Consider the following 23,953-nt stretch of genomic DNA (forward strand, 5'->3'; position numbering starts at 1 on the left):
CGCGCTCGAGCGCCAACGGTTAATGTGCGCGCGAGGGGGAGGGGAGGGGGCGGTTACCAGGCGCGCGGATTTGTGAGGGGGGGGGGGGGCGGCTGGATTTGGACGCGCAGGCGCAGAAGACCGGGGCGAGAGAGAAGAGAGGGAGGGGGGGTGAAAAAACCGGGCGGCGCGGCTGTGACGGCGCGTGCGCGGCGGCTCGGGGCCGGAGTGCGCAGGTCTTTGGGGCTGGAAAGCCTGAGAGCTGGCAAGTCCTGAATGATAAAAAAAACAGGCGTCCCGGAGCCGCTGACTCGAGGATTTCCATTGCAGTAAGCAAAGTTTTCACCGAGGCAGTTGTCTCCATGCTGGCTGCGGGCCTGCATTGTTTTCTGTTGTGAGGAGGAAGGAAAAGCTGGTTTGGGGAGGGTGATCATTTCTTTTTAATTTCTTCTCTCTCTTTCCCCCCCCCCTCTTTTTTTTTTCTTGAGGTTTTTTTTTACCTCAGGATTTTTTTTTGGGGGGGGTGGTGGTGGTGGAGGGGGAGGACGGAGTGGGAGGGGGGGGGCAAGAGAGGAATATGGAGGGCCCACGGTGTAGTGGGCTGAAGCAGAGCAGGCGATCCCGGTCTCAGAGGGACAGAGTGAGGAGACGGGAGGCGGCGAGCCGCAATGCCCGGCCCCACAGCCCTTCCTCGGGCTCGGAGAGGGACGAGAACCCGAGCCCCGGCAAAACGGCGGCGATGCCGGCTTCCTCCCGTGCCTGCCGGCCCCCCCGCCGCAAGAGGAGGGCATCCAGCTCCCAGGAAGAGGACATCATCGACGGGTTTGCGATCGCCAGCTTCACCACCCTGGAGGCTTTAGAGGTAAGGAAAAAGGAGACAAGACAACCCTACCCACCGCTGCACCACTGGGGGGGCTTTGCATAGCTCAATTTTTCATACACATTTATGGGTCTATCTGTGAGTACCCACTTGCTATTGACAGTCCTGGCAGTGCCAGTTTATCCATTGCCTGATCACTATAGAAGCTCTCAGTGCGCAGATAAGGTAAGGTTTATTGTCACGTTGTTGCTGTCTTTGTATTTAAAAAAAATATTCTGCACTGTTTGCTAAATACACTTATTTTTGAGCAAATCTGTTTTTAACCTTTGAACCTTCCTTCAAGCCTACTTATTTTGCTTTATTTCTCAATCTCTCTCTCTCTCTCTCTTTCTGGTGTTTTTAAGTTTTTGGAATAGCCCTTCTAAGTTGATGTTGAATTGGCCATGAATAAAATCTCTAGAAGAGATGCAGATGTTGGTCTGAAAAATGTGGAGTGCTTATGTTCTTGTAAAACAAAATCCACCCCCCCATCCCAATTCTGTTAAATGTGATCTCTGAGCATCACAGCAGTGAGTAAGATATGCTCTGAAATCTTGAGCATTAGAACTTCTAGTGACATCACCAAGAAGGTTCAAAGTTTAAAAATGTATTTTAAAACTAATGTTGCCTGCAGAAAGCTTTGAAGGAACACATCTCTTGTTCTACTTTGGTTGTGTGAACAGAGTTAGTTGGCCTGTGCTTCGGTGGTAATTTTCAGTACCTCTTGACTGCAAGAGAGTTTGATTTCTTTTCATTTCATTTCTTGTTCAAGTCCATATATCTTTGGGCACACTGCAATGTTACTTAGTTATTCAGTGTGATTTTGGATGTACTTGTTGGTACATTTTGTGCTGCCTGAATTTGTATTTTAATCTGCTGTGGGATTTGAGCTGTTGTAAATTTAAGCTGCAATCCTGCTTGGTTGAAAAAAAACACGTCTTTTCTGTCCCCAAATTTGCCTAAAAATGTTCTATTTTTAAAATAATTAGCTTCATTTCCCCGCTCGAGTTTACCCTTTTAACCCTATCTGAGTTCCAGGTTTGTCATAGGAATCTAGCAGCTTAAAGCCAGGTCAGTGATATATGTACACAAACTATTCATTCTATTGCCAAAATTGACTGAGGCTGCAACAAATTCTATACATTTACAGCTATTGTGATAAGAAATTATTTTTATATTAGAAAATATTTGAATTTTTTAGTTCCTAACTTGGGAAGGTGGAATCACTTTGCAACAGCTGAGGTGTAGTAGATCTGAACACAAATTCAACATTGCCCAAACTGTTTTACAAACCTCTACCTAGTGTCCTGTATTAATGTCTGGAAAGGATGTATTTTAGCCAGTTGGATGACTATTTTATTGTCAGTGTCCTGGACATTAGCCATGTTTGTCAGCAGATTTTTATTTACCAAACTAGATTTGGAAAATATTTTTAAAACATACAGGTTATAAAATCTTCCTAACATTTATAAATGCATTCAGGTAATCCCTGTAGTGCTAAAAGTCTATTGCACTTTGGGATAAATTTTAAAAATTATGCTTTGGATGAAGCATGATTCCTCTCGGATAAAGTTTCTCCCTCTATCATTGATCATGAATTATGATTTAATTGCTGTACCAGTAACAAGGTTCACAGCAGAAAAACAGTGAAAAGATTTTCAAAATGGTGGTTAAACCTGGGGTATTTCAGAGTCTTTAGACAATGGCTGAGGAAGAAAATAAGGTTAGGAGAGATTTTGAGCAGAGAAAGTTCAATGAAAATGAGGAAGTTATTTTCAGTCAGATGTGCTGTGGCACTTGGGAGCATGACCATAATAGTAACTTTCATCTAGTGATTCAATCAAGCAAGTACCAATCCTTGCTGTTAGTCTGGCTGCAGGAGGATAGTCATTTTTGAACTAAAACTATGATTCTGCAATATTTGATTGAATTAATTCCTTGGCTATTTTTGTCCGTTCTTGGCAAGATTATGAGCTTGTGCTTTTTTAGTTTGAAATAAATAATCCAGGAACGTGTGCTAAAACAGCTCTTTAATGTTGTGGGCAGCACATGGCACAATGGTTAGCACTGCTAAAGGGGAAAATAACTCGTATAGATCTAACAGTAATGGCCGCCATGACCTGGGTTCGATTCTGGCCTTGAGTGACTGTGTGGAGTTTGCACGTTCTCCCCGTGGGTTTCCTCTGGGTTCTTCGGTTTCCTCCCACAGTCCAAAGATGTGCAGGTTAAGTGAATCATAGAATCGTCCAGTGCAGGAGTGGCCCTTCAGCCCATTGAGTCTTCACGGGCACGCAGGAAACACCTGAACTCCCGCCTAATCCCATGAGCATTTGGCCCATAACCTTGAATGTTATGACATGCCAGGTGCTCCTCCAGGTACTTTTTAAAGGGTGTGAGGCAACCTGCCTCTACCTCCCTCCTAGGCAACGCATTCCAGACTGTCACCAGCCTCTGGGTAAAAAGGTTTTCCTCACATCCCCCCTGAACCTCCTGGCAATCACCTTGAACCTATGTCCCGTCGTAACTGAGCCTTCAACTGAGGGAAACAACTGCTCCCTATCTGCTTTGTCCATGCCCTTCATAATCTTGTACCCCTCAATTAGGTCACCTCTCAGTCTTCACTGCTGCAATATGGATTGGCCATGCTAAATTGCCCCTTAGTGTCCAAAGATGTGTAGGTTAGGTGGATTAGCCGCGTTAAACGTACGGTGTTACAGGCCTGGGACCATGACCATAATAGTAACTGGGTGGGATGCTCTTTCCAAGAGTCAGTGCAGATGGCCTCCTTCTGCACTGTGTAGGGATTCTATGAATGGTTTTAAAGTTGGAGCTAGTGGTGCCTGCTCTGTCAAAACTTGGGAGTATGTAGGCCAAAACTGTGTAATGCGCTAGTCTTCTCAAAAGTCAGATGTATTTTAATGACTGAAGCATGTGGGCTCAAACTATTATTCAAAAGTACTGTTGTAATCTTTGTGAACTGCACATCATCAGAAATGAATCTACCATCAACTTATGTGGGATATATCGTTGCAGTATTAAAGATTCAAAATTAAAACTTTAAAAATGGAGATTGATGTTTTAAACTGGTTCTGCTGCTCCAGGTTTACTGATTATCTAAAAGTAAAATAACTAACTAAGATTTTTAATTTCCTGTGATATTTGGTAGGTTTTAACAAAAATAATTCTGAATTTAAAATGTTACATAAGGTTGGACAGGCTGGGCCTGTATCCACTGAAGTTTAGAAGAATGAGAGGCAATCTTATTGGAACATACAAGATCTTGAGAGGACTTGACAGAATTGATGCTGAAAGAATGTTTCCCCTTTGTAGGAGAGAATAGAACTAGGGGACACAGTTTAGACAGAAGAGGTCTCCCAATTAAGACAGAGATGAGGAGAAATTATTTCTGAGGGTTGTGAGTCTTTGGAGCAGTTTTCCCCAGAGACTGGAGGAGGCTGGGTCATTGAACAGTTCAAGACTGAATTGGATATATTCTTAATTGACAAGAGAGTCAAAAGGTATAGGGGGTAGGAAGGAAAATGGAGTTGAGGCCACATTCAGATCAGCCATGATCTTATTGAATGGTGGAGCAAGCTCAAGGGGCCGAATGACCGCTCTCAATTTGTATATTTGAATTGTTCATAAAATAGATTCTTTAAAACTGTGGTTGGATATCAGAATAAAATGCTTCCACATTTTATGTTCTTGTGATGTTTTTGTTTTGAGACTCACTGCGTAGCAAGCAGTCTTTTAGTGACTGTTTTTTTGCAAATGTTGCATATTATACGATCTGAGAATTCTGCATGCTTTACTTAGGAATTGCTGACTAGATACAGAATGTGTTAAGAAAGAAAAATCCCGTATATTATTTTTGGGGGATTTTCGGGTGTAGATTCCCCATTGACTGAATCAAAATACTTATTTGTGTTCATTTATTTATTTGATTGAGTTTTTACTTTGGCTTGTATGGTACTGCCCTTTTTGTTCAGTCCAAAACTGCTTATTTTTAAAAATCTGGATGCTGCTGATGCAGTTGTTTCTGAGGTGAATACAGTAGGTCAGGCACTGTGATTATAGAATATAGGAGCAGGAATAGACCATTCAGCCCTTCTATCATTTAGACATTTGGTGAAATTGTGGCTAATTTGTTTCGTAACTCCAATTACATCCCTTGGCTTCAAATCCCTTAATGGCTAATGAAAATATATTGATCTTGCGTATAAAAATTAATTGAATTAGGTTCTACTGCTTTTCTGTGTTTTCTAGCATCTCTTAATGAGTTGGCTCTGATTTTAAGGTTATGTCCACTTGTCCTAGACGCCCCCACCCACCCAAACTGCAGAGAAAAGTTATGAAACGGTTAAATTTCTTCTTACGACTTGAAGATAAAATGATCAGATGTATTCATTCTTTATCTATGTCAGCCCATCGCTTTTTTGACAGAAGTTTCCGGATGTTTAAGTAAATTACAATTGAAGACTTGACTCCATACACAGATTTTTATTGGGTTCTATACAATTGTATTGTAATTTTACATTTTGAATTAACTATGTAAAACTTTGTCTGATAAATTAGGTTTTTAATATGGTGTTTTCCTTGGAGTTATTTTGGTGTGTATACACTTTATGCCTTGTTGGAATTTTAAGAATAAATACAAATGGTATTGGCATGGCTCAAAGAACAAACTGTCATTTTCTGAATTGGTAGTTCGAGTTCCTATGATGGTAGAAGTATTTACATTTCATAACCAATTATAATAAATTTAAATACAAAGTTTGGTAAATGAAGAATGTAGTTTTGTTTTCAAACTGCTTAAACTGAGTAAAATGGATCTGTCTTCAAGTGATTTCCCTTATGTGGAAATAGCTGAACTTTTTTTCCTTCTTCCCAAAGCAATTAGAATGAGACCTGCACAATACATCTTTTAGCAGTTTGAAGGAAAATATGTAATTTCTGCAAGATGGCATTTTAAATAAGAACCAAATGCGAGGTGATGCACTTTGGTAGATCCAATTCAGGTGGGAGTTATAAAACAAAAGCAGAACCATCAGGAGCACAGACACACAGAGAGATCTGGGAGTACAGGTTCACAGATCCTTAAAAGTGGCAGCACAGGTGGAAAAGGTAGTGAAGAAAGCATATGGCATGCTTGTCTTCATTGGCTGGGAAATCAAGTATAAAAGTTGGCAAATTATGTTACAGTTATATAAAACGTTGGTTAGGCCACATTTGGAATACTGTGTCCAATTCTGGTCGCCATACTCCCAGAAGGACATGGAGGCTTTGGAGGGAGTACAGAAAAGATTTATCAGGATGTTGCCTGGTATGGAGGGTATTAGCTATGAGGAGAGATTGAATAAACTGGGATTGTTCTCCCTGGAAAGGTGGAGGCTGAGGGGCAGCCTGATAGAAGTTTATAAAATGAGGGGCATAGATAAGGTGAACAGTTGGAAGCTTTTTCCCAGGGCAGAAATGACAATTACAAGGGGGCACAAGTTCAAGGTAAGAGGGGAAAGGTTCAGTGGAGATGCGCGGGGTAAGTTTTTTTACATGGAGAGTGTTGGGGGCCTGGAATGCACTGCTAAGTGAGGTGATTGAGGCAGACACATTAGTGACATTTAAGACTTATCTGGATTGACACATGAACAGGCGGGGAATAGACGGATGCAGGTAGTTGGTCTAGATAGGACAATGTGATCGGTGCAGGCTTGATGGGCTGAAGGGCCTGTTCCCATGTTGCACTGTTCTTTGTTCTTTGACTAGGAGCAGGAGTAGGCCATTTGGCCCCTTGAGCCTGCTCCAACATTCAATAAAATCATGGCTGATCTTTTTGTGGACTCAGCTCCACTTACCCGCCCACACTTTGTTCCTTTACTGTTCAAAAATCTATCTGTCAACAAGGTAGGCTCAACTGCTTCACTGGGCAGGGAATTCCACAAATTCACAACCCTTTAGGTGAAGAAGTTCCTTCTCAACTCGGTTCTAAATCTGTTCCACTTTATTTTGAGGCTATGCCCCCTAGTTCTGGTTTCACACGCAAGTGGAAACAAACTCCTTGTTTCTATCTCATCTATTCTCTTCATAATTTTATATGTTCCTAAAGATCCCCCCTCATTCTTCTAAATTTCAATGAGTATAGTCCCAGTCTACTTGGTCTCTCCTCATAAGCCAACCCTTTCAACTCCGGAATCAACCTAGTGAATCTCCTCTGCACCCCCTCCAGTGCCAGTATATCCTTTCTCAAGTAAGGAGACCAAAACTGTACACAGTACTCCAGGTGTGGCCTCACCAGCACCTTATACAGCTGCAACATAACCTCCCTGTTTTTAAACTCCATCCCTCTTGCAATGAAGGACAAAATTCCATTTGCCGCCTTAATTTCCTTCTTAATTAATGGTGCTTTCTCATTAATTGGTATGTGCTTGCTGAAAAAGAACACCGAATTTTGATGGCTTTCATCTGTGTATTTGATTTGAAACTTGGGCATGGTGTTAGTTTATTTATTTAAAAAATTTGACTTTTCGCTTTAGCTTGTGCAGTGCAGTCCTCATTTAATTCAGTCCAAAGCATTAACTAATTAGACCAATTTTAGATTTTTAATATTCTTGGCTGGTTACAAAAATAAACAGTATTTCAGCTAAACATTTCACAAGTATGCAAATTTTTGTAATTGGAAAGTAATAGTATGGCAGAGGATACACTCTTTAAATTTACACATTGTACAGATCTTTCTGTTCAAATAGCAATCCGGAAAGCTTGAATCAGGGTACACATGCATCCAGCAATAATTGACTAAAAGCTGTGAAAATACTGAGTATTTACCTGTATAGATATGTGGTGCTAAATATTACTGTACCTCAAGATCTGATTTGAACTTTTAGGTGGTGACAATAATTGTGCTTTTGAAAAAAATGACATACCGGTGTGTATTTTTATGAGCTGCTTCTGAGAGTTTGGGTAGTTTAAACTGTAACCCTTGCTAGTTGTAACTGCTTTGTATTGGACCTGTATGATTTGATTATCGTTATTGTGTGTGAGAAGGACTTGCCTTACCTGACCCTATTTCAGAATTTCCAATTTAACAATGTGGGCTTTTTTATTCCAAAGTCCTTTGGACAATGACTTGGTCATTCACAGTCATAGTAAAATTGAATGTTTCTAGAATACAAGCAAGGCATGTAATTTATCATTCATATCCTTAGGACAAAAGTATTTGAATTATTTATATTACTAATTCATCAAGGTAAATGTTATGTAACTTTAGAATCCTCTGGAAACCAAATACAATATGTTTTAATCAAATTCTAAACACATAATCATATGTTGGCTTTAAATTATTCAAACTGCAGCAGAGAAGGAACTTTTTGGATATAATGTATATTTCTGTCTCGAACAAGTTTGTGTAATTGTTTGACAAGTATAGAAAAGTGATACTACATATATATGCTTCATAACAGCCAGGAGTTTAAAGCTGCAGAATAACATGGCTGCCTTGTTGGAGTGTAATAGTGCCCTACAGGGCCTGGGATTAAACAGAGCCTTTGGGATTAACACAGCGGGAGGGTGGAGGAAAAACTGCTGTGTTCCTTTTTCGATTAGTTAGGCATTAATGGAATGGTGTTTTTAAATAGGCATTTTCCAAGACTTTGTTTCCCTCTCTGTTTTGGCAGAGGTTGAGAGGATGGGTTGGTGTTGAGAGGGAAAATAATAGGTATCAACTATTTTAATAAATCTATGCAAAGTTGTTTTTGGTACTGTGTGAAATTGGAGTGAGGAATAAGGGCAGGGTTTTAATTAAAAGATATTTTGAAGTATGAAAATTTTCTGCCAAGTGCTGCCAGCAATTTTTCTCAATGCTCGTTTTGTAAGGAATTCTCCAGCATAGATGGTGGGAGTCTGTCAGGCACAAAAGTCATTTTGGATGAGGTTTGAAACCATTTGTATATTGTGAAGGTTCCAAGTATCAAAGTTAGGTATTAAAATGGGATTTAAGGAATCAAACGTTTTTTTTCTGAACAACTGTATCTGTGGTTATTAAACTTAGTTATGTGGGGCGATCTCGTATTGTTTTACTTTTAAAAAAAATATCCTGCTGCAATGATTGGAGATTCTGATGTTTTTTGACATGAGCAACTCTGGAACCAAGTGGGAGCTTTGTTTTGATAGAAATGTATTAATGTGTCTGATGTACCGCACATTTTGACTTTCCATTTTTTTGAATTTCTTTTTGTATAATTTATTTTAAGTACAGTGTTTCTATGACATAGTGATGCTGAAAAAAGTTAAGGGAAGTATTCTATTGTGTATCAACATTAGATTGTGACATACTGTAGTATAACTTTAGCAAGGTACCTTGTTACACAAAACACTCGTGCTGACATGTTGAGTTTGGGATTCTTACTGCTGACCATTTTAATTATCGTAGGCATAGAGCTTCTTATGACTTGCAAATCAAATTTTACTAGTGGATCCTTTAAAATGGTTTATAAAAATTACTAACCTATTAGCTAATTCCCACAGTAAGTGTTTTGTGAGATGGTGTATAGCACATCTGCATGACATTAATTTTAGTGCAAGGTCTGTTGTAATTATTAAAATGCTGAGCTGTTTTTTGTTGTCTGGGAATCATGGTCATTCAGCAGTGTAAAACTTGGTTGACTGATTTGTTTATTATCTCTTTCGATCATCGACCAGTATGCCAGTGTATGTACATGGATATTGTTTAAGGTTCTTTTTTAAATCTTTCATTGTTGATTACTTCAGAGCAGGTTTTTGTGCAATTTGATTAAAAATTACTGGCAATTAAATGATTTTCTCTAATGAGATTAGTTTTACAAATGCTTGGTTGGGGAAGAGTCAATTCTCATGCTATTCAATCCATTAGTTCACAAGGTGGAGAAAAATCTTGCATTTTGTTTTAGGCATTCCTTGGTTTCATGGTTAAACTTTGTTACTGCATCTTCTCCAAATTGTTGTCCTGCGATTGTTTGCAGAATGCTTCTTGCATGCCTGTGTGGTGCTTTTATTGCCCTGTAATTCAGTTACTTTGCGGTCCTATAATGCAAGTGCAAATGTGTTGTGTATGCTTGTGCATACCCATTACAGGTTCTCCCTCTTGATGGTTTGTTTCCTTGACAGTGCCCTGCCTCCTCTGTCCCTGGATGCATCTCTCTCTCTTGCTTGCTCTCTCTCTTCTTTCCCTCCCTTTTGTTTCTGCCTGGGCTTCTCTCTATTAATCTGTCTTGTGTCATTCAATCTTGTAAATATCCTAGCTATCTTGTGCACAGTCAGATTAGATTTATGTACATGAACACAATTGTGGTATTTTTATGGCCCATATCTTTTCCAAATATTTAAGTTTACCTTTTCACTCATCCACTCCACCCCATCTCTCATGAAATTGGTAATTTATTTTGTGTTGTGGTTCCAAAGGTACCAGTTGTGTTTTGGTACCTTACTCAGATAGGTAACTTAACTGTGTATTGACAAACTATTTGATTGTAGGGACATCACAAAAAAGTTCAGTGCTTTGATTTGATTTATTATTGTCACATGCATTGGTATACAGTGAGAGGTATTGTTTCTTGTGTGCTATACAGACAAAGCATACTGTTCATAGAGTACATCGGGAAAAAGGAAATGAGAGAGTTCAGAATGTAGTGTAACAGTCTTGGCTCGTGTGTAGAGAAAGATCAATTTAATATGAGGTAGGTCCATTCAAAATTCTGATGAAAGCAGAAAGAAGCTGTTCTTGGGTGGGTTGGTACATGACCTCAGACTTTTGTACCTTTTTTCTGATGGAAGAAGGTGGAAGAGATTATGTCTGGGGTCCTTGATTATACTGGCTGTTTTTCCGAGGCAGCAGGAAATGTAGACAGTCAATGGATGGGAGGCCGGTTTGTGTGATGGACTGGGTTAGGTTCACAGCCCGCCCTTTGTAGTTTCTTGCGGTTTTGGTCAGAGCAGGAGACATGCCATACCAAGCTGTGCTACATCCAGAAAGGATGCTTTCTATGGTGCATCTTTAAAAGCTGGTGCGAGTTGTAACGGACATGCCGAATTTCCTTAGCTTCATGAGAAAGTAGAGGTATTGGTGGGCTTTCTTAACTGCCCGTCTGAATGCACATTTTAATCAGGAATCAGTGGCTAGTAATCAGTATGGGATATCCTATGGGATGATATTCTTTGTTAGCCTTTGGGTACTTGGGCCAATTTAGCTACTGCTGTCCAATGCTCCCAGCTCTTTGACTGAAAGTGAACTCTGCGCTTAGTAAAATCTCACCCGGAATTATTAGAAGTTGCCCGTTTACTTTTCCACCTGACATTGTTCTTCATTGAGCCCTAGTTGAAGCAGTTAGTAAGTTTAACAACAGTTCCCAAAAGTATAGGTCTCTTCTTCCATATCAAAGTGAATGGAATTGTTATGAACATACAGATACGTTGTTCATGTTATAAGTGTGGCTGAGTCAATGTCACATGCATTTTAAAGTGCACAAGTGTTTTTAAGTAAACATCTATAAAGCACCATTCATGTAGCCACTGCTATCCTGTAGGAAATACTGCAGCTGATTTACCACAGCAAGCTCCCCAAAAACACCAATGTGATAATCAGGTAATCAGTTTTTTTTGGTGCTGGCTTTCCATTCTTTTGAATAGAAATATTGGCCAGGATATTGGGGAGAATTCTTCAAAATAGCGACATAGGATCTTTTACATCCACCTGAGAGAGCAGACAAGGCTTCGGTTTAACACTTCATCCAAAAGACTGTACCTCTGAAATGCAGCACCACTTCGGTCCTGCACTGGAGTGTCAGTTTTGATTTTTTTTGTGTTGTGTGTTTGGGCCCTGGAGTGGTCCTTGAAACCACAACATTGTGACTCCTGAGACAGGAGCGGAACCAGCTGAGCCACAATTGACACTTTTGTTTTGAGATTTGCAGTCATCCCATTGTTGTTTAAAGGGTTCAGCAACCTCCTTTATATAGATTTAGAATCTTAGTTTGTCATCAGGTTCTGAAATGCCGACAGCTAAATAAAATGTGGATATTGTGTGGTTTTGACAATTTAAAAGATGGTAGTATAGATTGGGTGGTTGCAAAATGTGCTGTGGTATTCACAAAATTCGGATATGCATACAACACAAGTTTCTGAATGTTACAGTGCTGAGTTGTCTGATTGTTTGTTGGTATGGCAACCAGATATGGGCTGTGAGCTTGTGCCAAACTTAAAGCACACAGTGTACTTACTAATGGCTGGAAGGGAGAAAGAAAACAGCCATCATTGTAATTTTATATAACTTCAGTTTCTTTTGACAGTGATTTAACAACATAAAGACAGGAGTAGGCCATTAGCCTCCTTGAGCCTGTTCTGCTATTCAGTTAGATCATGGCTCATCTGAACCTCGGCTCCATTTACCCACTTTGGTACCATATTTCTTGATACTCTTCCCTAAAATAAATCAATCTCAGTTGTGAAAATTTCAATTGACTCAGCGTTCACAGCATATTGGGAAAAAGAATTGCAGATTTATGCTTTCCTTTGTGTGAAGAAATGCTTCCTGATTTCACTCGCAATGGCCTAACACTAATTTTAAAATTATGGCCTCTTATTCTGAATCTCTTATCATTTTAAAACCCATCTAGATCACCCCTCGATGGGAATAAGTAATAAAAGCAAAGTTTATGCGATCTGTCTTTGCAGTTTAACCCTTTATGCCCTTGTAGAATCTATGCTGTGTTCTTTTCAAGGTCAGAATATTTTTCCTATGGTCCAGGGCCCAAAACTGAATGCAGTACCTGAGACAGGGTCAGAATTTTTTATTGAAATTTTTGATCGGTTGATGTATTTACAAATGTTCAACTGTTCATTCTCACACTCATTGGTCATTACAAAAAGATACCAATGGCTATAATTCTAGTAGACTTAACAGCTGATGATTATTTTTCAATGTACTATTTAGAATGGTTGGTTATAAGAGCAGGTTGCAAAAGGCATGGCTGACTGTGTTCTGCAACTATTACTATTTGAGTTTAATCCAAAAATTATATTTGCATGGCACTGTGCTGAACCCTTTTAAAAAGATCCACCTAAGATGTATTTTACAGGTGTCCAACCTTTCTAAGCTCAGGAGCTAAAAGAAAAGACTGCACATCAACAAAGGATCATTTGTTTGAACTATAACCAACATTAAGTTCTTGGGGATGGGTTCTTGGTGGGTGAGGGGAGGCAGCTGCTTAGGTAGTGCGTAAAAGTTGCTGAGGTAGTGCATGAAACTGGTTTGTTACAGAACTTTGCAATCGAATATTAGGATCCTCATGTTTCATGTTGCAGTGTAGCTGAGAAAATTGCTAGTTGTAAATTGAAAATTGTAAGCAGATACTTTATAATCCAATTTTAGTCTAAAATAAAAGCAAAATATTGCAGATTAAAGTTTATTTATTAATGTCACAAGTAGGCTTACATTAACACTGCAATGAAGTTACTGCAAAAATCCCCCAGTTGCCACACTCCGGTGTCTGTTCAGGTACAGTGAGGGAGAATTTAGCATGACCCATGCACCTAATCAGCATGTCTTTCGGACTGTGGGAGGAAACCCATGCGGACACAGGGAGAACATGCAGACTCCACACAGACAGTGACCCAAGTCCCTGGTGCTGTGAAGCAGCAGTGCTAACCAAGTGCTAACCACTGTGCCACCATGTTCCCTGTGTCAGGAGATTTGAAATAAAATGAGTGTTGGAAAAATTTAGTGGGTCTGGCAGTATCTGAGAAGAGAGAAACAGAGTTAAGGTTTAGAGTCCAATAATTTTCGTCAAGTTAGAATGAAAGGAAGACTTACCAAAGCAAAATACTGTGGATGCTGGAAATCTGAAATTAAAACTGTGTTGGAATGTTCTGGAGGCCAGGCAACATCTGGATAGAAACAGTTAACTTTTCATGAAGGCCTATGAACTTTCATCAGAAAAACTTCCTGTTTTACTAAGGGTAACCTTGTCCTCTTCTGTACTCCTGGGATCAGAACAGTGTGTGGACAAAGCAGATAAACAACATATTCAAAGAGCTGCAGTTCAATTACACAAGGGAGTATGTAGCTCCTAATACAATGCTGTATATGCTGCACTTACCAGTGACAATCTTGGCATAGTGGCAGACACTTCAGCAAATAATCCAGGTTGGCAATTCAGTGCAGTATTGAGAGAATTTTGCACTGTCGCGAAATGCTGTCTTTTGGATGAGATGTTAAATTGGGCCCCTGATTCCATGGCATTACAGTATTTTGAAGAAGAGCAAGGGAATTCTGCTTGCCATCCCAGCCAATAGTTATCTTTCCACCAGCATCACTTAACAAATGTGAGCAGATAATCTATCTTTTTGTTTATGGGACCATGGTTTGCAACATTTTCCTCCTTCACAACAGTGTACACTTCAAAAGTACTTAATTGGGTATGAAGTACATTGGGATGTCCTGAGATCATGTGTGGTTCCACGTAAATACCCTTTCCTTAGTCTATAGCTGGCTCTTCTACTTTGAAACAGCGCAATTGGTAGCAGGCATGCAGTCCTCCTGTCGGTGGCAGTCTTTAGTGGAGGGATATCTAGAGTCTCAATAACGTTGTAGATTTTCATGGATGGGATTAGACATCTCCTACTATAGCCAGCCCATGAATCTGTGCAGCTGTATGCTTGTGTTATGCTGCTACTTTGTGTCATTACACAAAAATACAGAACCAGCTCTGCATCAATTGCTAGCTCATGCTGTGAAATTGACATGTCCTTGCACACACTATCTGTAGCAGCACTGCCAAGGAGATTTTGCTCCAGTGAAATTTCTTCTATTGCCTCCAGAATTACTTAGTGAGACTGTTTCAAGAGACTGATTTTATTTCCGCCCCCACATACATGGACAGCTGTGAAAATTACCAGCTTGTAAAGCACAGGTTCCCATTTAAAATAAAATGACCCTTTAATAGTCTGTGATTAGGTGGCTCAGAAGCAACTAAGTTGAATTTTGGAGAATGGCACTCAGTCTCACAGAGCAGCAACAGCAGTGTAAAAGTATCTTTAAAGAGCAGTTATGTGAAATTGAAGGCATTGGAGGTCAGGGATGAACTCCATATGAATTAGTCCTGTATCCCCATTGGCATTGCACAAGAAAACTTACCTTGGGCAATGATATTTTACAGGTAGCACAATGGGGAAATTATTTCCAAAAATAAACTGTCTTGTAGCATATTTGTTTATATTTACCATTCTGTATTGTATTTTATAGGAATGTTCTATCAGGATAGCAGTCAGTTGATGACATCAGTAACCTTGGTGTAGTGCTGTGCTGTTAAAACATCAAAACTCAATGCCATGGAGTAATGGTTTGATTTTCCATCCCATCTGCCCCAAAACTGCTCAATTCACCATCTTCACTCAGTTGAGTGGAGGTGTGCAGAGGATATATATCTTGTTGCAAGTATCTAGTTCATAATTCACATTTTAGTTTTAGGAATCAGTGTCAAATGAAAGATAAGTGGAAACATCTGGTTACAAAATGGCTATACATCTGAAGTGAATCCACTAATGCTTAGACTTAATTACAGTTAAAAGTTGACCTATGTTTATCTTACAAGGTCAGAGGTAGAGGTGTTAAGGCAATAAACAATAGGGGGTCTTGTATCTGAGCTTAATGGAGCCATTTACTTCAATATAAGAATTAAATTATATATGAAGTTCCCAGATGAAAAGAGATTGGAGAGTTGGCCAACAAGAGAGTTCCTTGATAGGGTCAGAATGAATGGGGAAAAGGTTGTAAAATTCCATAACGGATATCTATTATTCACATGGGTTACATAATCAGAGTTGTATTGAAGGTAAAATAATTACTTTACATTTCTGTTTGACATCATCCCAAAGGATGCCATGTTTCATTTGAACCCCCACAGCCCATTTCATGAATCTTGACAGACTGGGGAGAATTAAAGTTCATTCAGGGCTCTGGCATACCTTTGGCTTGGTCCTGTGAAAAGTGAATGAACCTTCAAGATTCATGAAATGGACTGTGGGGGTTCAAATGAATCATGGTATGCTATAAGTGAATACTTGGAGGGCAAGTCAAAGTTAGAACTGAGATCATAGCATAAGTAGTTATAAACCTAAAGTGCTAATGTACTTTGTTTACAGCTTGTTTTTTAATAAATTCACAAAATCTTGTGTAGTTCTTTTAGTTAATCACTGGGAATTCAGCTTTCTCTTTAAATGTTAATGGCCCCTGAAAAGGAAAGAAATTCCAGTGGCTAACTGAAAACAGCAGGAGTGTGTTGTCTGGGGAGAAAATAAGGGGAAAGAGAAAAATAAATGCCATTTTTATTGTATTACTTTTGATTCAATCAATTTGGACTCTAGTCAGAAATACCTGGTGACTTTGCATACAACCCTATTATATGCAAGTTGTTTGAACCAGTGATGATCACTCACTAGCCTAGGTTGTCCCTCCTTCATCTCAGTGGGCCGCAAGATTGAAATTGGGTTTTTTCACTAACATTGCCGCCATGAATAAGATTAAACATTTAATACATGCTGAATATGTCATAAGTTATAGAAGATGCTTAATCACTTACATATTAGTACATCATCGACTTCAAACGGTAAAAACAAAAATATTTATACTTTGGACGCAGAAGGAGCGCATGGCTCTCACACTCAATGTTGTGTGCAATCAGCATGCACCTCACTTCACTTGCCCTTGTTTTATGTGCGTATCACTTCAATCATACTGGTAGGAAAAAATATCGGACAGAAATCAGCAGAATGTGGCAAACATGCGTGGGCAATGGTCGGCAAAATGTCTTGTGGGCTGCGTGTGGACTGTGGGCTGCAGGCTGCCATTACCGGTTTACACCATAGTGGCATCAGCACGTAGCAGAGTTGATAGAGGCGATTACTTGGCATTCAGTTGTAAACAATCCAGTTACTTATTTTATATACTTGGCAATACAAAGACCGGTGAAGTTTTTCAAAGCTGGGGATCACCTGCGTTGTCCCAGATTGCTTTTTGAGACACTTCTCCACCAAATACTCGGACAATTAATAGCTTCTTGGAATAGCAACGTCAATGCAAGGTTGTGAAAATAGGTAAATGTGAAATTTTTGAACTGGGCTAGAATAAACTGTCATTAGTGACGAAAGGGGATGTGCTTTTACATTAGAAGTATGTTTTGATGGAATGCCCCTCGTAATTTTTGTTGTCTCTCTTTTGTATCACTCAAAAAAAAGGCATGTTGTCGAATTGCTTTTTATTTTGCAGTCATTAGGAAAATTCGCAAGAATATTAAATGTAAAGGGAACAATAATAATTCATGAGAGGAGAGTGCTGATTGGTTGGCAAGTGATTTCTGATAGGTAGAGGCATTGCCACGGAGTATGCACCAGTTAACTGATGACTGATAGGATAGCTGGGAGTAGAGGAGTTCAAACTTAACCAATACCTCTTCCCCTTTTCATGTGGAATGAAGGCACACCAAAATTGAAACTATGCGCAAGAACCAGCCCATCTATTTCAGAGAGCACATGGTCAGAGAGATTTACTACATGTTTGGCAGCTTCATTAATCATACTGCCAAGCTGCTTCTGCTTAAGTGAGTTTGAGTTTACAGTGGAGGAATGTTTCAAATGGTATTATTTATGTGTGGTCACCTATTGAGGCAATATGGTGGCATAAACGGATAAAATTTAAGAACGAAAGAAATTTGTGCACCGCAGACCAAACGCAGTGTAGGGCATGATGTAAATTAGTAACCCTTTACCAATCTGTTCAATCTCATTTTGCATAAATGCTCACTCAATTGTAGGGTGATTCTCACTTTAGCACTGTCAATACACTTGGAAATTAAAAGTTTAGTTTAGTTTATTAGTGTCACAGTAGGCTTGCATTAACATTGCAATGAAGTTGCTGTGAAAATCCCCTAGTCACTACACTCCAGTGGCTGTTCGGGTACACTGAGGGAGAATACTGGCACAACCTTGGGTTTAATATACATTCAAATTTGATAGCTTACCTTTATATTTATTAGTTCTTTCATTAATGGGTATCTTTAATCTATTATTTGCAGACAGAAATAACATGTACATACAGCGTGCTTGTTTCAACTAAACAAAATAGGTGACAGCCATTCATTCTCTGGTTCGTTTTCGAGAGCAATGGCTGATTATCAATCAAAGTTAACCCACCCGATTACCAATCAGAGGCCACTTGGCAGCCAATCAGCACTCCCTTCTCATGTATGAATTATTGTTTCCTTTATATTTGTTATTATTGCGAATTGTCCTGACTGGTGCAAGGCTAAAAGTTTCAACAACATGTGGCTCTCTTTTCTAAGTTATCTTTGGTCTGTTATCTGCATAAACTAAAGTGAAGCTTCAACTTAGAGAAGCTTCATTCAAATTTGGAAGACCACTTGTTAAACCCTTAACTAGGAATGCCTGTACTTATAAGTTCTTGACTGAGTTTAGTTTAACCTTTTCAGTACTGCTGTATACTTGCACTTACTTGAGATTATTTTCTTAGTCTGAGGGAGTACTGAGGTTCTGCAGTTGAATACTGTGTTCTGCTATAGGATACAGTGTTCCAGCTTTACTTAATTTAATTCCCTGCTGTAAAGTTAAAAGACCCAAACTGTATATTTCTAAACTTAACATTTTGTTGACTGTTCAACGTAATTACATTGTACTGCATGGGATGAAATCACTCTAGTCTGAAAGCTAAATTGAGAAGTCATAAGCATGTTTCATGAGACCAATGTGCAAATAATTTCTTGGTCTACTATTAAACATTTCCAGCAGTAGATTAACTTGGCGTTAAAAAAAAATCTTCTATAGATTACTCTTTTCTTGAGCTTTAAGTGCCATAGGGTTAGACTGATATCTGATGGTGTTCCTTTAAACACATTCAACATTTTCAGAAAGATAATTGACATTGGTGCCTTGCCTGTTTTTTTGGAATGTACCATTTTCTCCCTCATTCTCAGTGTCCTCCCCTCCCCTATGTCTAAAAGTGAGTGATTGGCTAGTCAACTTTCAGTTTCCACTGAATACCCACACAGGCACAATTTGTAGTTTGGATTACTCGAGAGGGATTAGGAACCTACCTGATTTTTTTTTCTCTCTCTCCCCAGCCCCACCAAATTCCAGAAGCACTGTGTCCAGTACTAGTAGCCTACTTATTCTGGCCTGTCCCAATGCAAATATAAGATTAAGAGTCAATTAAACCTTAATTGGCATTTGTGTTGAAAAATAACACACATTGAAAATTCAGACTTAGTCAAGTTGCCTTTGCTCTGTTGTGAAGCATTTGATTAAAGGAGGCTGCCTATTTCTCATCTAGCTGGGAATGGTGCATTGTATTTGGAGCAGGCAAGTAAAACCAGACTCTTAAAACATTAATATTAAAATTGATAATTTTTTGAGAAATCAAATCAAAGCTTTACTCAAAATGGACTGGGGAACCTGGACTTTACATTAAGGTTGTTTATAGCCTGCCAATACAGGATTTTTTTCCTTTATAGTAGTGGCTGAAAAAGACTTGTCCTAAATGGTGGTTCAGCTTATGAACGTATGCAGTATTTGCTGAGCACTATCATTCTCCTCTTTATTATCACAGTAAGTTATTGATCTCAGCCATAGGAGAACTTTACTATTCATGAAACCAAAGTTAAATGTATTTTTGTAGCACAGATGAACACCAGGCCTCAGATGAGATATACCCATAGAATAAAGGAGCTGTGGATCTCTCACAACATTATCTTCATAACAATGATTTAAAAAATGTCTTTCAGATCTTTCTTCAGCTAAAGCAGATGGAATACTATTAAGTGTTTTAATTTGTTGTCATGTCCTACAGCTGGCTATAATTGGGTTTGTCACAACATGTTCTCTTTTTTCTCTTTCATTATTCTGTTAACCGCTACTTTTTTGAAGGTAGTGAGTGACATTGGCGCGTAGTTCCATCGACGGTTGGTCCAAATTTATGAGCTTAGACAGGGATTCATGTTCTTTCTAACTGGGGTTGGCAAGAATGAGGCCTGATCCTGCATCCTCATGCCCTCCCAAGGCATGCAACCAGATTGATAATTCCTCATTAAAATATTTCAACCTAAGGATAATTATTATGTCACCCAACAACTACCCTGGCTGAGTTAACTCAGTAAGAGTTTTAACAACACCAGGTTAAAGTCCAACAGGTTTATTTGGTGGAGTGACTCCATCTGACGAAGGAGCAGGGCTCCGAAAGCTAATGGCATTTGCTACCAGATAAACCTGTTGGACTTTAACCTGGTGTTGTTGTGTTTACCCCAGTCCAACGCCGGCATCTCCACATCATGAGTTAACTCAGCACTTATCAAGAAATGAACTGGGGCCGTTCTCAACTGTTTAGCTCAGTGACTTCTCTCATCTTTCCTTCAAACTACATGTCTAGGTCTGAGCCATGTAGGCTCCTTGAGTTAAATGATCAACTTGGACAGAAGTTTGAGACATAGGGTGGAATTACAGTTTTTATTGGTCCAGACTAACGAAGGAAAAAATCAGCCAACCTTCCAAAAATTTCTATTTACTCGTACTGAAGCTGGCTTTGTCTGGATATTGAATGAGGGTGGACTAGGGCTTGGCTTTGATGACCCAAGTTGGTTTTCCATTCAGGATTACAGCACTTCTGAAAAACTGTATGATGCCTAAGAATTATTGCCATCCAGAATGAAGTATTATATTAAGGAGAAAAGTGACAGTGGCCAAAGAAAATTAAGAGGGATCTGGATGTACAGGAACACAGATCACTGAAAGTGGCAATACAGATGGAGAAGGTAGTCAAGAAGGCATATGGCATGCTTTCCTTCTTCGGCCGGGGCATTGAGTTTAAAAATTGGCAAGTCATGTTGCAGCTTTAGAGAACCTTAGTTAGGCCGCACTTGGAATATAGTGTTCAATTCTCGTGGCCACACTACCAGAAGGATGCGGAGGCTTTGGAGAGGGTACAGAAAAGATTTACCAGGATGTTGCCTGGTATGGAGGGCATTAGCTACGAGGAGAGGTTGGAGAAACTTGGGTTGTTCTCACTGGAACGACGGAGGTTGAGGGGGTGATCTGATAGAAATCTACAAGATTACAAGAGGCATGGACAGAGTGGATAGTCAGAAGCTTTTTCCCAGGGTGGAAGAGTCAATTACTAGGCGTTTAAGGTGCGAGGGGCAAGGTTTAAAGGAGATGTACGAGGCAGATTTTTTACACGGAGGGTGGTGGGTGCCTGGAACTCGCTGCCAGGGGAGATAGTGGAAGCAGATATGGTAGTGACTTTTAAGGGGCATCTTGACAAGTACATGAATGAGATGGGAATAGAGGGATATGGTCCCTGGAAGCGTAGGGGGTTTTAGTTAAGTCGGGCAGCATGGTCGGTGCAGGCTTGGAGGGCCGAAGGACCTGTTCCTGTGCTGTAATTTTCTTTGTTCTTTGTAATCTTTTGTGGAAATATGTTTACCTTGTGCTGCATATTTTGTCTTGTCTAAAGAATAACTCAAAATGATGGGCAGAAACCTATACTTTTTAAAGTTTAAAGTTTATTTATTAATGTCACGTGTAGGCTTACATTAATACTGCAGTGAAGTTACTGTAATATGCCCCTGCACTCTGGAAAAGTGTCATTCTGCTAGATCAATTTTGATCCTTTAGATGCATAAAAATATCAGTTCTGTGGCTTTGAAGTTAAGGCTGATATTTGAATTTCTGGAACCATTCCAAAAAAGAACAATGGTACATATCCTCTTTAGTTAAACTTTTCATTAAAGTGAGCTAATGAAGTCAACCCTTTGGATGAGATGGTAAGCTGAGGCCATGTCTGCCCCCTCAGTGTATGTATAAAATCCCATTGTTCTATTTCAAAGAGGAGTAGGGAATTATTCCTGGTGTCCTAGCCAATATTTATCCCTTAATTGACAAATTATTTGGTCATTATAACTACTGTTTGTGGGAACTTGTACACAAACTGGTAGCTGCATTTCCTACATTTCCAGAAAATGCTGGAAAATCTCAGCAGGTCTGACAGCATCTGTGGCAAGCCAATGTTTCGAGTCTAGATGACCCTTCCTCAGAGCCGATTGGCTGCAGGATGCATTTCCTACATTTCAGCAGAGACTAATGTTACAAAGATAAAGTTTGTGATTGTCATGTTTAATTCTTTAATTTGGAGTTAAATGGAGGAATGAAAGGTGTCATGTGTCCTCTGAATCTTGCCTGACAAACTTGGGTATCTTGGTTTATAAAGGGGAGCACAGATTGTTTTATTGGGAAGAAGTTGCAAGAAGGGACCTTGGCGTGTTTGTCCTTAGATCTCTAGCGGGAGGGCATGTTAGTAGGGTGGTGAAAACTTTTATCAATCGAGGCACAGATTACAATAGCAGGGAAGTCATGTTGGAGTTGTATAGAACTGTGGTGATGCCACAGCTAGAGTACTGTGTGCAGTTCTGGTCGCCATGTTATAGGAAGTATGTGATTGCACTGGAGGGGGTGCAGAGGAGATTCACGAGGATGCTGCTTGGGATGGAACATTTAGGTTATAAAGAGAGGTTGTGTAGGATTGAGTTGTTTTTATTGGAGCAGAGAAGACTGAGGGGGGCGACCTGATCAAGGTGTACAAGATTATGAAGGACATGGACAGAGTGGATAAGGAGCAGCAGTTCCCCTTAGTTGAAGGGTCAGCCATGAGGGGACGTAGGTTTAAGGTGAGGGGCAGGAGGTTTGGGGGGATGAGAGGAAAAACCTTTTTACCCAGAGAGTGGTGGTGATCTGGAATGCACTGCCTCGCAGGGTGTCAGAGGCATCATATCCTTTAAAAAGTATCTGGATGAGCACTTGGCACATCATAACACTCAGGGCTATGGGTCAAGTGCTGGCAGATGAGATTAGGTGAGAGTTCAGGTGTTTCTAATGTGTTAGTGCGGACTCGATGGGCCGAAGGGCCTCTTCTGCATTGCATGATTCTAAAATGTTCACCCTATAGACAATGGCAAAAGCATCTGTGCTGACTATGGGTAGACTGTTAATCTCCAAATCTCATAGCGAGGTTTTTAAGACTTGATTAGCTGTAAGTATCCGCATTCCAACCATTATTCTGTAAATTGAGTTTGTGTCTTTATATGCCCTGTTTGTGAACAGAATTCCCAGTCATCTGAAGAAGGAGCTTAACGCTCCGAAAGCTTGTGGCTTTTGCTACCAAATAAACCCGTTGGACTTTAACCTGGTGTTGTTAAACTTCTTACTGTACTTTAAAGGTGGCAGGTTTATTTTACTATGCATTATTTATGTACAGAATGATGGAACAGTGAAACACAAAGGATCACCTGGTGACTGTCTCATAGTACTGGTATCATTAATGTGGTTAAGGAATATTTCTCAGTTGTTAAGAAAACTACCAATTCAATATTTTTTTCTCTAGACCGGGTAATCTTATCTAGTAGATAAATTTGTCCAATTAGGACAAATTGTAGATGTGATGCTGAAGTGAGAAGGATAGAGGTAGCTAGAAGTCATTTTGTGAAGATGAAGCTTATGTTAATAGCAAGAAAACTTAAGCTTGTAACAAGGAAAAAACCTCATATGATGGATGCTACATTCTATCCACTTTCCTGTCTGTCTCAGAAACCTGGACATTGTGGAAGAAAATAGAGGCCTTTGAAATGTGGATGCTAAGATGTATGCTTAAAATTTCATATACAGATCATAAGGTAAATGAAGAGGTGCTTGAAATTGCAAGAACAAAAAGAAAACTCTTAAAAAGTGACATCTAGAAAAGATTGTGTCAATATTTTGGCCATTTGATCAGAACTGAAAAGCAATGGGGATCTCTTCTATAGGGCAAAGTGGAGAGAAGCAGATAAGGGAACAGTTGAATTATGGACATCACAGAGCGGTTGCAGACAAGCTTCAGTGGATGTTTGAGGATGATGCAAGGCACACATAGTTGACATATCAGCGCATCTGGTTGGGTAGCTACAAGCAGCAGTAATCTGTTGAATATTTGTAATGCCTGCAGTTAGCTATGCAGTAGTCACCATACTAATTGTGCAGATATATTGGATCACTCCT

The 23,953-nt window shown here is 39.7% G+C and overlaps 1 protein-coding gene across 12 annotated transcripts in view; it reads left to right on the forward strand.

Annotated features, from left to right (window-relative positions):
- Positions 1-556: 556 nt before the first annotated feature.
- The window catches only part of fbrsl1 (fibrosin-like 1), an 856,957-nt gene continuing 833,560 nt past the window's right edge, over positions 557-23,953 (forward strand). For 5 of the 12 annotated variants that reach the window (XM_078227180.1, XM_078227178.1, XM_078227179.1 and 2 more), the window contains exon 1: positions 607-841. In XM_078227180.1, coding sequence (XP_078083306.1) covers positions 719-841 — 123 coding nt within the window. In that variant the 5' untranslated portion in view covers positions 607-718. Of the gene's footprint in view, positions 842-23,953 lie in introns of all 12 variants that reach the window. The other 7 variants (XM_078227183.1, XM_078227186.1, XM_078227187.1 and 4 more) reach the window with 4 other exon arrangements.

This window comes from Mustelus asterias, chromosome 13 (genome assembly GCF_964213995.1).
Source record: "Mustelus asterias chromosome 13, sMusAst1.hap1.1, whole genome shotgun sequence".
NCBI classification, from domain to species: domain Eukaryota; kingdom Metazoa; phylum Chordata; class Chondrichthyes; order Carcharhiniformes; family Triakidae; genus Mustelus; species Mustelus asterias.